We start from the raw sequence: 17,083 nt of genomic DNA, 5'->3' as shown, positions 1-17,083 counted from the left end.
CTTTAAAAGTCATTTATCTGGGACTTGGTTGATATATTAACAATAAATATATTAGAAAATGTTAGTCTAATTGAAACTTCTTATAAAAATAACCATAAATAGGTGCAGACAATATAAACAATTCAACCTTTCCTCATACCCACATGTAACTTACATTTGATAAGCAGGTTAAAATTGGTTTTCACCAAAGCTAGCTCAATATCATAAATAAATGAAGACATGCAATGTAATGTACATACATTCAACCATGTCATAACATCAAAGAAAGAACATCACAAACATCAATGGAAAAGTGCTTTCTAATTAAAGCATCAATTTTGTGGTTATATGGTTTTGTAATAATGAATACATGTACATGACAACTATATACTGTACAATATGAATAGATATGGAATAGCGTGTTAGTACTTGTACGTGTACCGTGTAATACATCCTCGATATCCAGGGGTTACCTTCACTCTCTTGTGTTCTCTGCACCCCTGGAATATGTCATAACACAATTGAAGGCTCGGTGAGTGCCACCTTGTGGATGAATAATACAAGTGAAATTTTTATCTGAAACCAAAAAAGTACCTAACCATGTGCCTTTGATGTTGCTATGACACATTCCAGGGGTGCAGAGAATGAAAGTGAGTGCAACTCTTAGAAGTTTGAAGATTCCTGTAATGATTTTCTTCGGCTCACTCCTCTTTTACATACAAAACATTATAGGAGGTATACAAACATGTCCTGGTTTAAGGATATGCTTCTGTGTCTTTTGTTTATGATGAAATAGAAAACACAAAAACTGTGCAACATTTATCCTGATATCTGCAATCATTCAGACAATCGTGTTTATCATGAGACAAGGATACCGGATTTAGTCAATGATCATGTTTATCATGAGACAGGGATACCGGATTACGTCAATAATCATGAAACTGGGTTATGGGATTTAGTCGGGCAGGTGCAAAATAGTAAACCCAGACTGGTTTCATAATGTACCATAGGAAAAACTTGACCAGCTGAAGAATATAAAGTGATTCCTCATGTGGGAAAATGAGATCTCTCAACAGTATACAAACTATTTTATGAAATGTATGATGTTTTTTTTATTTGTAAATATTTCACAAGCTGTTATAATTGTTCAACATAAAAATTGAAACATAAGTCACCAACACCTAAGGAGTAAGACTTACCAATATTACATGTATTTCCCCTATTCAGCCCAACCCCATTTTTCCCAAGGGGAGGAACATCTTCTTGTTAAATCTCCCATGACCCAAAAATATCCCTCTGCCCCCTGGGCCATATCCCCCATTTATACAAATTCTTACCAAGTGAGCAAATAAGGGCAAAATTTCTGTTTTGAAAAAAAAGAGAAATATTTTGATATAGAATAAAACAGTTTTGAGCAAAGATCAGAATGTAAAGAATATAATTCATAGAAAATATTCAGCACTTATAATGTAAGTTTTAGACTGGGATGAAATGAAAGAAGTTATTGGAAAGACAATATTGTTACGTTGTGTATATGTTGATCATTTTTCAAATGATGATATGTTCACAACCTATACAAAAAACACATTTTGAATACAACAACTTCCTGGACCTGACACTGTTAAGAGTATCAGAATCATACAATCACAGTAAAATACCCGGTCTGGGAAAGAGAATTCACATCAAATGATACTTGGGCATAGTTAATGCAGATTTTCGTATCTCAGTAACTTAGTAGTCCAAAATAACTGATTCTCTCCTTTTCAAATTCTTTTGATGGGGCAGAATTATCTCCACCGCATCAATAAAATTTTGAAAGGTGACTAAAAGGTATTTCACACTACTTTCTCAGCACTCAGAAAAAGTAAGTATCATACTCGATTTCAAAAGGATACATGCATAAACATTAATTATTGTAAGTTAATAAGGGCTGATATCATTAAATTTCACATAATTATTGCTTCCAGTTAGTTCCTTGAAATACAGTCAACCTATATACGTATAAGAGTAAATGCACGACAAATAGAAATGCACGACAAATAGAAATAGACAAAGTTCAAATTCTAATCTAGTCTTGATATCATATTTAGTTGAAAAGATCCATAAGATTAGTAAGCTTTTAAATAATAAAAACTAAAATCACAGTCATGACCCCAATCTTCAGAAGCAGGTTGTATTGTAATTTGATTCAAGCTCATTGATTGGCTCGGATGCTATAAAATTTCTAACCAATCACATGTCTCATGATTTCACAGGGTTACGACTGCCAGGACTGCGTTACCGTATATACCCCTGTAATAATTATATATTACTTTTCTATACATCACACTTACAAAATGTTATAATTCACACATACACACACAATACCAGTTTAAATACCCTCGACACAACTTCTGTAATATGAAAGGCTTAATGCAAAGGCAAGTTTAAAGGTATTCTGAAATCCCCATCTGCCTGATACAGTGTGTTTACCACCATTGTTCACAATTACCCATGATGCTCAATGTTTGCATCTGAACCAAGTGTCCACCGTACTCTTATTATGGGAAGACACAGACAGGGTATGATTATCTCCCTTATTTCTCATCTTCACTAGCCAAGTGTTCGCTTCGTATACACTACACTTACCCTTGGTGGATATAGCTGTGTTTTCATAATTCCCTCCACTGCCACCTTGTGGATATACCGAGTTATCGTTCTTCTCCCAATAAACTTTTAACCAATCAGAATGACCGTTACATACACACTCCATCGGCGTGTTGACATAAGAATGTGTAATGCCGAGGCGGAGTATAAATGACAGAGCAATATGGAAACAATCCAAAGGCAGCACACATATTTTCCCAGGTCATCGTTTACATGTGGCATGTAGTCAAAGATTTTCACAAACTGATTTATCACTCCAGAAGTTTCCCAAAAGATTGTGCGCCTATTTTTTGGGGCAAAACACTCTGACATAAATGACAATGTGCTTCTGTACAGGGCGTCACCATTACTGTTTTCCTTCGTCAACAGCGCTATATGTAAGACGCGATTTCATTGGATGCAAGCGATTGGCACTGCACGAAAATTTGAAGGCTCGGTCAACACGGCTGTATCCGCCAAGGGTAAGTGGAGTGTATACGAAGCGAAATCTTATTTCTAAGATTTTGAGCATTTTTCCTGTATTAAGGATATCTGTCAAAGTTAGATTATAAACATGTACATCACTTCATGGAAAGATTTCGGCCTGATCCTCACCAGTCATGGTAACACTAAACTCTCAGAGCATCACATACAATGTTATGTGATACTTATTGTAAATTGACATACTGTACCTAGGCTAACATTGACCAGCAGTTTAGAAAGGCAAGCAATTTAGATCTAAGCGAAAGCATTGGTATTACTGTGGAGGACTCTGTGGAGATTATCGTCGGAGTATTTGTACAAAATTTACTGATATGTTGATATTATAGTCCTATAAGCTATTTATACAACTTAATAGTATGCACATTGGATGACTGGGGTTTTATGATCGATATTTTACTAAAACCACAAATTTCATCATTCCAAAAACGTAAAAAGGAATTTCAATTCTTAGTAAATACATTTCAATAAAATTTCATAAATTTAAATATGCATGGTGAACATTAAATTTCTTTTCTCAGAACTTTAAAAACTTCCCATAAATGTTCAGGGATTTGAGAAAACACATTAAGTTCAGGAAATACATGAGAAATTCTAACAAGAATTTAGTGATATTTTTCCTCATCCTTGTTGATTAGTAAAAACTCTTTTAATGCTAAAAATTATGTTACAGAAAACAGGACTATTTTAAAACTGGTCTGGATTTTATACCAAGTTTGATATTACCCAGTAATACTTCATCTGACGTGTTACAAAGACTACACAATACACTAAACTTGCCTGCTGCTAACCCCAAAACTGCCAGTTTTTGTTCATTTACACTAGAAAAGATGAATTTTAAAAGCTAAGGAGATCTGTCAAATGACATAGTTTAAAAACAAAATGATGGATTTTAACATTCATACAACATCATTCTCTTTGGCCTTGTGTTCGCTGCCAGGCTTGCTGATAGGTTTAGCTAGATTTACAACAGGTTTTTGAGCATACAGTATGGTGGCTGCAGACACAATGAAAATAGCAATAAATGTATAGACGTCAATCTTGATACCAAATATCAACCAGCAGAGAACTGCCGTGAACATTAACTCCAGAGCACTTGCAAATGTCTTCAAAATGGAATTTAAAGATCTTAAAAACAGGCTAGTGACAATACCAATAGCAGCATTATTACACATGATCATGAGAACGCTGGGCTGGGTGAGTGCCGCTATACTTGGTGCAGTGAAGGCGGTGGCTAGCTGGCCCCTGAAGGCCAACACTAACACGTTACACAGAATCGAGTCCAGGTACATAAACACATTCTGCATCATGATGTGCACATCCACACCTTTGTCTTTGAGGAGAAACTCGTTGTAAACTCCTGCGAAACAGGAGGAGAAGATTTGTAACATGATGAGGAAGAGACTTGGGTTAAGGTAAACTGACCAGCTAGATGCTCCTGGCTCTACCTTTGCCTCATGACCATGGCCGTATTCCTTGACCACACACCCAACAGTCAAGAAAATCAGCGACAGCCACTGCATCCTACTCAACTGCTTACTGAAGACAATCTGAAATAAATAAAGACATTGAAATAGAAAAGCAGGTTTTATTGACAAGACCATAGGCAAAGGTACTCTCCCACTACTTTTACCTTTATTTTTGATGGTCACCAAGAGGCCTAAAGGCCTGAATAGCTCAGATCCCAGTCTTAACTTATATTGGAAATGATATATGTATATATCAAGAACAATATAAATATGAGATGAGACCAGGGCAGGTTCAATATAAAAGTCTTGAAATATTTTAACTGTTTACAAATGAGGTCAAAATCCCTTATAAAACATATTTGGAAGAAGCAGCTGTTATTTTTTCTGCCCCTCTGCCGGAAAGGGAGCCACACCTTAAAATGTATACACAAAATGGAGTCCCCTTGGACTAGATTAGGAGGTTTGAATTCATTCACACTTATTGGAGGAGTAGTCTAAATACTGAATACTATTAGTAGTTGTTTAGTTTCCAGTGGCTAATGTTTCGTGTTTAGTTTCCAGTGGCTAATGTTTCGTGTTTAGTTTCCAGTGACTAATGTTTCGTGTTTAGTTTCCAGTGGCTAATGTTTCGTGTTTGTCCCTATCAGAACTACTTTGCAAGGATGAAATTTCACTTGAACACATCGTAGTCAAATGTCTTGGTTACTGGCTACTAAAACACCCAGTCTATAGGGTTAGGTTTATTGTGTAAGCCCATGACAACTGCAGTCATGGACAAGTCCATTTTACAAGGAAGTTTTATTTGCCTTTCAATAAAAACTTGTACAACAGAATGACAGTTGTTTATACAATATGTATTTTAACAACTCTTGTGAGACAGACTTCAAAATCAAAATGGGTGCCAACACTGCCGCACTATGTTTATATAGCTGATTGTACTTTTATTTTGGTCTGTACATGTTCATGGAGATTATAAGTTATGGCTATAACATTCACCGAGTATTTTATTTTGTGTATTCTTTGTGAAGCCCTCCCAAATAATACAGTACTAATTACCAAGTCTGAAGAATGCCTGACAAGGCAGTATGTATACCCTTATTGACAGTGGGGTCATACAAAATATAAACATCCCCTCCATATCAACATACCTGAAATATAACCCCAGTCACAACAACACGGAACTGCAGGAGCAGGAAATACGTTGTTGGGTCATATGTCGCTAGGTTAATGAAACCCAAGTTGTTGTAAAGGCAGTAGAGAGCAGCAGGCACAAAGTAGAAAAGTAATACTGAAATACATAATATACAGGTAGTGGATTAGCTAAATGAAGCTGAAACATGCTATATATAGTCAGTGGATTAGCGAAGTAATACTCTAGAAAAGTAATGCTGAAATATATAATATAGAGGTAGTGGATTAGCTGAATGATGCTGAAACACGCTATATAGTCAGTGAATTAGCTAAGTAATACTCTAGAAAAGTAATTCTTAAATATATAATATACAGGTAGTGGATTAGCTAAATGGTGCTGAAACATGCTATATAGTCAGTGAATTAGCTAAGTAATACTCTAGAAAAGTAATACTGAATACATAATATACAGGGAGTGGATTAGCTAAGTAACACTCTAGAAAAGAAATACTGAAATACATAATATACAGGGAGTGGATTAGCTAAATGATGCTGAAACATGCTACATAGTCAGTGATTTAGCTAAGTAATACTCTAGAAAAGTAATTCTTAAATATATAATATACAGGTAGTGGATTAGCTAAATGATGCTGAAACGTGCTATATAGTCAGTGAATTAGCTAAGTAATTCTCTAGAAAAGTAATACTGAAATACATAGGATAGAGGTAGTGGATTAGCTAAGTAACACTCTAGAAAAGTAATACTGAATACATAATATACAGGTAGTGGATTAGCTAAATGGTACTGAAACATGCTATATAGTCAGTGAATTAGCTATGTAATACTCTAGAAAAGTAATACTGAATACATAATATACAGGGAGTGGATTAGCTAAATGATGCTGAAACATGCTACATAGTCAGTGATTTAGCTAAGTAATACTCTAGAAAAGTAATTCTTAAATATATAATATACAGGTAGTGGATTAGCTAAGTAACACTCTAGAAAAGTAAAACTGAAATATATAATATACAGGTAGTGGATTAGCTAAATGATGCTGAAACAGAATATATAGTCAGTGGATTAGCTAGGTAATACTCAAACATAAAATTCAGTGAATTAGCCACTGAACCAAGTTATTCCACATAGTACAGAGTAGCAATCCAAGAAAATACTGAAACATGATATACATGTAGTCAGTGGATTAGCCTTTACTAAACAAAATCTTCAGTATAGGTAGCAGTGTACAGTAGAAATGGCCCGACTCTGATAAACAAGGCACATGTCGAGAAAATGTAAACACAGCGGATTTACCCTACACAACACATGTATACATGTATATATATTTGTAAACATTTACAATACATATAAAGTACTGAGAAGCGTATAAACCTCTTTTTTCTATGTATGTCACTTGTATGAAAATCATGGTTACCACATCAAAAATTACCAAAAAATGCCAAAAAAAGCTATTTTTAACCCAAAATTTGACCCCCGCAACTAGTAATTTTTTTCCTAAGCTCTGTCTGAAGTTAAAGATTACCTACCTGGTTGCAGAATTATCTGGGTCCCAGTAAAGTTGTAAAACTTGATTTTTTGCAATTTTGCATTGTGTGCGGTTGTCAAAATTTTACCTCCTGTAAAGCTAGCTTTTCATGTGTACGCACCCTTTCAGATTATGGCCAAAATTGTATTCTCGAACCAAAAAAATCTTCTTTCTTTTTTACAAATGTGAAGCTCACATAGCCCATTTCATCATGTGTATACCAATTTTAGTACAGTTTTATTTTTATATTTTTTTTACATATCATTATACAGGGGTTAGCCATTTAACAAAAATATCACCTATGGCCACAACCCTCTACTGTATATACTGCTACCATAGAAATTCATACAGCTCAACCAGTGAATGTTTATGTGTGACGTTTCAAGCACTAGTACAAGATGTATTGTGATGTCACTTTCATCAGACAAATGACCAGTGAAGCGTATGTACACAAAGGTGTATGATGTTAACGAGTTGGCAACAATCAAATTGCCATCAATTTTACTACAGTATATGTGTAAGTTTTAGTTTTTATACCTATACAAATGCCAATCAAACTGATAAGTCAATTCGGCTATGCTTTGTTTAATATCTGGTCATAGATGTACGAGTACAAGCCTAGCTTATGGAAACAATATGATGACATCAGGAGAGTCATAGAAAGATTTTGCCACTCATTATCATTATATAGATTCCTCAAACAGCATTCACAAGAGGAAGAAATTGATGGCACAATGCCCTTCCTAGATACCCTCCTTGTACAGAAGGATGAAGGAACCATTCAAATACTGGTCTTTATAATTAGGAAAAAGATGCATACAGATCAATACCTTAACTCAAGTTTTACTATCTGCTGCACCAGATGTTGGGCCTTATAAGCAACTTGCCCAACAGATGTGATGCAATTGTCACAGAATAACAGGACAAAATGCAAGAGCAGAATCACATTGCAGGAGCAATGAAAGATACAGATCTCTTGAATGGGCCCTGAAAATAATATAATAACCGTGTCAAAGTAAGGGGAAGAACAAGATAAGGCCAAAATAAAAGGTCAGGTGGCCATCCCATATAGAGAAGGTTATCCGAAACCATCCAAAGAATATATTGTGGCCATGAAGCCCTACAAGATGCTTTGTGATATCCTTGTTCACCGGTACCAGGAATGGGTGTACAAAATCAGATGCCAGATCTGTGAAGCACTGTATATTGGAGAAACAGGAAGACGATTTTAGGGCGTAACTTACTGAACAATTTTCCACAATTAAAATGTTTCTGTGGAGGTTTCAAACAATATCAAACTGTATACAAGTAGTTTTATTACCTTGTTTGTACTTATGGATATCTGAGAAAAACTGACCAACTGTATGGCTGAAAAATACAAAATAGTATAATTACGTACCTACTGATTTGTTGGAGCATGCTCATAGATTGTTCTGATTTTGTCATAAAGTCTTGTTGTCATGTACACATTGATATACACATTGCTGCATGGGATGGGTGGTTTTTTTCACGAACACATTTCCCAGCAGTGTTGAACATTCAGACCATACGGGTACAGTGGTTATCATTAATTACATTGTGGTTTGTTTTTGTAATGTTTACCATTATAAGAGTGCCATCAAGACCCTCTCAAACAAAAGAGTTTGTTTCTTAATACCACATTACATAACATTTTATTTAAGAATTCGTAAATGAACTGGGAAGACAAAACCCCTTTTCCCTACCTTTATTGATATGGTCTATACTTTTGAATACAACTGCTGTTTGTGTTTAAGGCGTCCTTATTTTGCAATGTATTTGAGCATCAAAATACTACTCCCATTTGTTTATCAAATCATTGACAAAATTAAAATAATAATAATCTATAACAGGAGCAAGACACTTGGCAATTGGGTACAAAATCTAGGCTTGAGCATGAGCACGGTTTCATAAAAATATAGGCCATATGGTCCTCTTGTATTTTTTAACTCAGAACACTTTTGTTGATCATTTAGTTCATTTCATATTTTTTTTATTTTTCATAAAAATCCTGCTAGGTTTTATTTTCAGAAATTATTTATCAGTCATGCAAAAAAGTTTCCAGTGAAGAACAATTCTTTTGGCAGTGGGTTGCATCCTTAACAGTTATTTTAATTATATACACAAATCTTAAGCTAGAACTCTACTGATACTTACTCCTTTAGGAACACACACACTGACACAATGAGTTTGAGGCATTCTGTCAGCAGCACCACAGCCACTGTGTTGAAGTTGTAGGTATTGTCTTTACTCTTGGAAGCTGTCACTAAGATACCTGCAGAGATACCCAATTACAACACAGGATAAAATGTGGATGCTGAATGGTGTAGAGACACAAAGCATGTGTAATTAAACTGGTACTTTTGAATATATTAGCATTTTATGTGTAACAGCAAAACAGTTGTACATGCCAAATACCAATTATATCAGAGATTGTTAGCTTCTTGTTTAACCTGATATTGTGGCTTATATCGTAACAATTTTGACCATAACATTCTGTTACCATATACCGGTATATCCTCTTGATATTATCTTTCTACAATTTATAGGGCTATAGTCAAAAGTTGATAATTTAGAGAAATTGTATTTTATGAATGATTGCACTGTGCATCCTTAATAGCAAAACGCATTATATAATATAGAGTAACCTCCCCTGCATAGCACATTTTAATGTAATAAATTTGGCCTATTCAGTGCGTCTTTGTTCTTTAATAGTACAATCATGTTAATACAGAAATCTTAGGGCAATTAGTTGGTAAAAAAAACAAACAATCGATGATTAATCTATGTTTTTTTTACCACCATAGCAGATTAGAGCATTACAGTACCCTGGTAGGTCTATATGATAGTCAACATTGAACTTAATCAGACTTTTGTTTTAGTATATATACAAACATGGTAGTGTGCTTCAATGATTCATGTAGTTAGTTTTCAAACAGCGAGTCAGTTTTCTGGCCAAGGGTAAAATGTAAAATATTCTAACAACCAGCATATGTTTGTATTGAAATTGATTTCACACTATCAACATAACGGTATACCTTAAGGTGGCTCTACACATCGTCATCAGCGTCCATTTTCGTAACGTACTTCCGGAAAAAGTACAGCTCGGACTCAATTATCTTGATCGAAATGTGCATGTACACGGTGTCGTCATTTCCCCATTGTGTATCGGGCATTCAATATCGTAGTGCAAATTATAGTTACACCTGGGCCCTTTTCGTTTAAACGGTCAAACCGATCGGACCACTGTTGTTCGTTTATTAAATAAGGTGGGACCTAGTAATCTGATGCTGCTTTCAGGCGAGCTTTGAGAAAGCCTTGCAAGGCCTGCATACACATTTGCAGGTCCACCAGGATTTATACTCGAAATTGTTACATTTATAAACGGTCAAACCGCTTGCTCCGCATAAACGAACAGGCCCCTGGTAAACAATAGAACATGTGCGTGCCGATGATATGTCAACACTCGATATCGAGATTTTACCGGGAAATGTTTAATCACACGTACTTTAGGAATAAATCTTTCCAATTCATAGACATAAACAGACTCACGGGTAGACAGTGACATGAGACCAAACGACCTCAAGAAGGTTATATTGGAAACGCATGGAATGCGGACGTACCGGCCTCACATGTTCATATCGCGTGCTTACACGAGTTCATAAGCTTGAGGTCGTTACGATTTTCGCTGTTACAATTGTGTTTACAAATGTAGTCTACTTACTCTGTGAAAATAATGTTTTGTAAAATATCCAGATACCTATGAAGTGCATGTGTGAGTGCACATGAGAACGGCCTACCATGCGATAGCCTCTGGTCACATATGTACCTGACATGTAATTATAAATATACCGCGAGTTAGCGGACTGTGGAATGATGTCCAAAGTGTATACATGACTGAGGATAATTTGGTTCCATTAAAGAACAATAAATTGATAAATTTTAATATCATATTTTGAATTATTTCCATCATTTTTGTTATATGTAAACAGAGTCAACTGTCTTTGTGTGAATGTCACCCCTCTGCAAAAAGTTCCGATTTTTTTCAAGGAAGATAACTCTCACCCAGATCGAAGTGATTGTAAAATGTAAAATAAATTAATTATAAAGCCATTGTGTATATTTTGTTCAATTTCCCATTCTATATGTATAGATCGTTGTGTCCTGTTTGCTTTTAGCTTGTAGATAATCACTTTTATCCGTACAAATTCGATAAAAAAACACTTTGTGTAACATGTGTTACCTATTTTGCAATTAATAAAATATTTGTAGGGTTAATTAGAAATGCTTCTTTTTATTTTATTTTTGTTGTCATTGTTCCGAACAATGCCACACACACACAAAAACAGAAAATATTAAAATTGACGAAAATTCAATTGTTTGGTATTTTTTCCAAAAAAGTCCCCAAACTATCGGAATGTTTAGATTTTTATAAAATCAACTCTACGTAGTTGCATAACCATTATATGAAAGTTTCAACGAATTTTGCTGGTTAATTGCAAAAGTGTGGAGCCACCTTAAGGACCATTATACTCATTTATATTGAAATTGATTTCACACTATCAACATAATGGTATACGTTAAGGATCATTTTACTCATTCATATTGAAATTGATTTCACACTATCAACATAACGGTATACCTTAAGGACCATTATTCTCATTAATATTGAAATTGATTTCACACTATCAACATAACGATATACCTTAATTAAGGGCTTAAAGTTCAATTTGCTGTTGGGTTATCTTTGAGTTGAAGGAGAATAAAAGGCAGCTAATTTATTAGCTTAATTTATGCCATCAACCCAAAGAAACCTATTGATCTCAGTTTATGATTATACTCCCCTTTTATTAAGGGAATTAACTTTTAAATTACGTTTGTATGATTTTATATTAAAAGGTAGGCATTTTAAATTCAAATTATTTTATATAATCTGATGAGAAACTTTTCTTCTAATTTGATTGGTCAAGCCATATAAGAGAACAATCTTGACACGCATGCACACTTTGTAGCGTCACTTCCAGCTTAAGCAGAAAAAAGTTTCGTTCAGCCTCCACAAGAGAACTTTATTTATCTTATAGTTAATCAATTTCAAACCCACCCTCTTTCCACCCTTCTAAAAGATTTCATTTCTTCATTTTGAATTTGGCGGATTTTTACAACCCCACTATGACTAGAGGTCATAATTAGATAATTAGCAAAACATTGTGTATTGATGTACATTTTGTAATCTAGGTTATATAAGTTAACTTGCAATTGTGATCAAATGTAAGTCATGTTATAATTTGTCATTAAATGTCACCTTCGGTGGCCATTTTCAACTTCCTTAGACCATTATTCCGTCTTTGCGTATTGCAGAGTTATCTTCTCTTGGGAACAGGTATTGAGTGTTACGTCATTGTTTTGTGTGAGAAAATTACGTCGTTTTCTCAAAAATTGATGACGTTACTCTCACAAACAAGTGACGTAACAATCGATCAATACCTGCTCCCAAGAGAAGATAACTCTGTAATACGCAAAAACGGAATACTCATTAATAATTAAATATTGAACATAACGGTATACATCAATGTACCTTAAGGGCTTAGACCATTATACACTCATCAATATTGAATTTGATTTCACACTATTATTTAAATCAAATATGACAACTTGTGTATATCAGATTTACTTATTTATCAAGACTGTAAAATATAACATATATGTATTAAAATACTTAAGTATGTAGACTATATGTCACTACAGTCACTACCAACAAAACACATACACAAAACAACTAAGGTAAATGTATACCTATAACCACATACATTTGTTCTCATATCAATGGGTTTGATTTTTAAATTGTAATTGGCATTTGACAACCATATGTGGATGTTCCTCTCATATCTTGTAAGGAGTACATTATTTACAATTCAAAGTCCACACATCCATAGAATACTTTTGATTTTTTTTTCTCAATAATATTGTACAAAAATGATTAGGAACTATATGCCATTTTTTGTGACTGAACAGTAAACTGAGATAGTCCTTCCTTACAAGGGCAAAAACGTCGCAATAAAAATAAAATAAACCAGAAAGAACATTTATGAAATGTACACAGCAGTTCATTATAAAAATTGTGGATATTCTCAGCCTGTGAGTTTTATGTATAAACATACAGAGAGATATAACAGTTAAGCAAGCTGCTTAATTTCCATCAACCTAAAGTTCTACCTGATATTTTGACTTCCATCAACTATAGTTTTTTAAATATTTTTTCTCAATTAAGTTGGTTGTTAAACAACAAGGCAACCAGGCTATATATCGACATACATATAATTATTAGTTATGTGAATTTCATACCGAAACATGTTCTGAATTTATAATCAAATTGAAAGCTATACAAATAGGTGGTAGGTAAATCTTGTACCCCGGACCCGGACTGAAACCCTGTACCAGGAATAAAAAGATATTTTAATATCTCATTAACGCGATCGTTTATATTTTTTGTAAAAATATAGAATAATTTCAAACAATTTTTCTAAATGTGACAATTACAAAAATGTTTATTCAATCTAATAATTTAGAAATCGATGATAATGTCTATTTCGAGGGGGTAAAACTTGTACGCCGCAGTCAACCGTGAAAATCACAGTTTTTCACATAAAAATAGAAATTTAGGGAAAATTGGTATTGTATGAATGTAATGAGTTGTGCTTCGCAAGATCTCGATGTGAGGAAGCCATGTTGTAGGTCGTGCAGTATTTTGTTGTCTTCTAAGTGTTTCATGGTTGCGCTTGTGATGATGTGTTCTAAGAGTTTGCATGTGCGATGCATGCGAGTGATATTGGTCTGTAGTTTGTTAGGTTGTATTTGTCTCCTTTTTTGTATATGGGGTTAACGTTGGCATGTTTCCAGTCGTTGGGTAGTGTTCCTGTACTGAGTGATGTTTGGAATATTTTTGTAAGTATATAGGTGCTGTACGTGATATCCTCAAGTTCTTTTAGTATTCTGCCGTGTATATGGTCTGGGCCTGTTGCTTTATGTGGGTTTATGTTGTTTAGTAGTTTGTCGACTCCTTGGCATGTGATGTGTATATCTGGCATAGGTGGATGAGGTAATATTCCTTTGTCAGGTATTGTTGTGTTTTGTTCTGGTGTGAAGGCGTCTTGGAACTGTTCATTTAGTATGTTTGCCTCGTTTCTGGGTCTGATGCGAGGTGGCCTTTTTTATGTAGTGCTATGATGTCGGTGTTTTCTTTTTTTGTGGTTTTAATGAAAGGGTAGAGTTTTTTCGGGTTGTATTGTGTTGGGGTCTTCAGGTTCGCCTATTGGTAGGTCTGTGATCATCTTCTCAATGTATTGTAGGTATGCATTGCGTGTTTGTTTTTGCACTTCAGCTTTTACTGTTTTGTATGCTGTGGATAAGTTTGTGATTTGTCCTTGATTTGTGGTGGAGGCGTTTAGACTTGTTTGTGATCAGGCAGCGAAGTGAGTTGTTCATCCAGGGTAGTCTGTGTCTGTATGTTAGTGATTTTATTGGAATGTTTTTTTTCTGTAGATGTGTGGAGTGTTGCTTACCCAAAGGTCTTCTGTGTTTGGATGTTCTAGGTCCTGAAAGTTGTTAATTAGATTAGTGAGGTCTTTCCTGACGTTGTCCCAGTTTGCTTTGTTATATAGGTTAATGTTCCTGGGTGGTTTGCATGTTTTTTGTAGTCTAATGTCTGCTTCTGTATATATGATGTCGTGATCTGCCTTACCTATCAGTGGGACTATTTCTTGTTTATTGATGATGGATGTACGATTTGTGAGTGTTAGGTCAAGGATGTGTTCTCTTGTGGGTTTGTCTATGGTTTGGGTGAGGGAGTTGTCGTCGATGATGTCTAGAAGGCGTTGATGTAGGGTTGTGTCTGGTTTGCCTTGTGTTGTGGTGTTGTTTGACCAATTCATGTGAGGGAGGTTGAAGTCTCCGCTAATAAATGTAATTGTGTTGTTCTGTGTTCCTATTATGTTCAGGGATATTTCAAGTTCTGTGAGTGAATGTCCTTTATCTGATGGTGGTCTGTAGTATGCANCAATTATCGTTTTGTTCTTAAATCTCTCGATCGACTTTCAAAGCCATACTGGCTCCTGTAAAAACATGAACCCGTAAAGCTGTCCTAGGTTGTGATTTTAACTGTGGAACTCTTTTATGCATGACCACGCTTTGTGACCAATTTTCCGGTTTGCACTGTCGTCTGTTTAGGTGTACAAATCATTAAACGGACTCGCAGTAAGTACAGATTACTGTTGATCAACATTGATGCAGTTTGTTTTTTATTATGAATAACATGGTTTTGACAGTCCGTAAACTTTACAGTCCTAAGCTTTATCGTAAATTCTTTTTTACTGATTTCATGCTAGTCTACTTACGAAAGATGTTCATAAACACGGAATGGCGAAATGTCGTACTTTTGCGTTTTATTTGTATCAAAGAATTAACAAGTGAGAAAATGAAATTTGGATACTGCGTTGGATTAACGCTATTGAAACCAATATTTTACTTCGAGGTATCCCAGTTTTTCAACTTTTCAGGGTTCGAATTATCAGAGTTTTATTTACTAAGATAAAGAAAAGATTTGGCCGGGACCAGAGAAATACTTCGAGATAAACGGGGTCTTCGAGTTAAAAGAGTTCGAGATAACGAGGTTCGACTGTACTGTGTTATTGGAAAGTAGTCGTATGATGAAGTTGTGCTATTTATAGACATGTCTCTGTACCTATGATGTCTGGTTTGATTGTGTGGATTACTTCTTCTAAGTCTGGTTTTTGTTGGATATGGATTGGAAGTTAATTATTGTTATGCGTATTGGATTGTCTAGTTTGTTGTGAGTTGCATTGTTGTGTGTTGGTTTTTATGGGAAAGGAAGTGACTGTTGGAGGTCCTGGGCTTGTTGGGTCGTCTATGGAATTTTTCGAGTCTAGTTCTGAAAATCTGTTTGTGGAGTGTATTGATGTGGTACCGAGAAGTGTTGATGAAAAATTTGGCATGCCACATTGTATGCATTCCCATGATATATCCGTGTAGTATTTAATGAAGGATGTTTTCATACCTTGGAAGTTGGTGTGGTACCATGTATCGCAACATATAGCATTTGTTTGCCATGTGACGGCTTTGTTGCATGTTCTGCATGGGTATTTGGGTGCCCTGGCCATGGGCCCTGGGTTTAGTTCAGTGCGGCCCGTTCAGTGTCTGATAATATTGCGAGTAGGAGAATGAAAGAGTAACGTGTGGTTGCATGTTCAATTACCTTGGTTTATAAACAATGCCATATACGATATGAATATGACGAAGCTGAGCTTCGTTGGAAACAATTCTTCTGAAAACAACCCCATGTTTGCGGCTTCCTCATTAATGGTGAATGAACCCTCCTCGCAAGTGTCTTCAACCCACTTCTGTGTCGGGTCCGTCTGTGTCAGCAGCAAAGTTGTCTGAAATAAATCGGAATCAGTAAGGCGCTTCTGAGTCATTTGGCAAAAGTTAGAGTGACCTCCCCTTTACCATAGTTCATGAAGTCGTTTTCCCCCGTTTTATGTTTTTTTGCTCAAAATGGCATTATCTTTTACAAAAAAAATCAATTTTAACTATATGAAACGACTGTCCTCTTTTTTCAGGATTTTATAAGCTCTAATAATCATAATATTTCAGTTACATCATGTTTAAAATCCCATAATTAAAAAAGTTAATCAGAGATTAATATTTCTATATAGGAATAGTAGTTGTTTGTCTTTCGAATCAAGGAAGACCTTGTGCTCTGCGCTAGTGCTAGTTGGTATGAAGGACTGTCAAAAAAAA

General features: G+C 35.1%; 1 protein-coding gene across 1 annotated transcript; it reads right to left on the bottom strand.

Annotated features, from left to right (window-relative positions):
* Positions 1 to 1,354: 1,354 nt before the first annotated feature.
* Positions 1,355 to 16,720, bottom strand: LOC110454358 (CMP-sialic acid transporter 1-like). Its single transcript, XM_021503826.1, has 5 exons — positions 16,539 to 16,720; positions 9,428 to 9,545; positions 8,574 to 8,620; positions 5,723 to 5,862; positions 1,355 to 4,655 (listed from the first exon to the last, which is right to left on the bottom strand). Exons 1-5 carry the CDS (start codon positions 16,621 to 16,623, stop codon positions 4,005 to 4,007), a joined length of 1,041 nt encoding a protein of 346 aa, XP_021359501.1. The 5' UTR covers positions 16,624 to 16,720; the 3' UTR covers positions 1,355 to 4,004.
* Positions 16,721 to 17,083: the final 363 nt, after the last annotated feature.

The sequence above is a fragment of the Mizuhopecten yessoensis genome, unplaced genomic scaffold, assembly GCF_002113885.1.
Source record: "Mizuhopecten yessoensis strain PY_sf001 unplaced genomic scaffold, ASM211388v2 scaffold7781, whole genome shotgun sequence".
NCBI classification, from domain to species: domain Eukaryota; kingdom Metazoa; phylum Mollusca; class Bivalvia; order Pectinida; family Pectinidae; genus Mizuhopecten; species Mizuhopecten yessoensis.
This window is presented reverse-complemented; position numbering and strand designations above follow the sequence as displayed.

What these genes read in the sequence shown, in the direction of transcription:
- LOC110454358 (XM_021503826.1), bottom strand. Translation starts at nt 16,623, where the DNA reads ATGGGGTTGTTTTCAGAAGAATTGTTTCCAACGAAGCTCAGCTTCGTC. An exon ending in GTGTGTGTGTTCCTAAAGGA is followed by an intron (nt 8,621 to 9,427) that starts GTAAGTATCAGT and finishes TGTATTTTTCAG; the next exon opens with CCATACAGTTGGTCAGTTTT. An exon ending in TATCCATAAGTACAAACAAG is followed by an intron (nt 5,863 to 8,573) that starts GTAATAAAACTA and finishes TATGTATTTCAG; the next exon opens with TATTACTTTTCTACTTTGTG.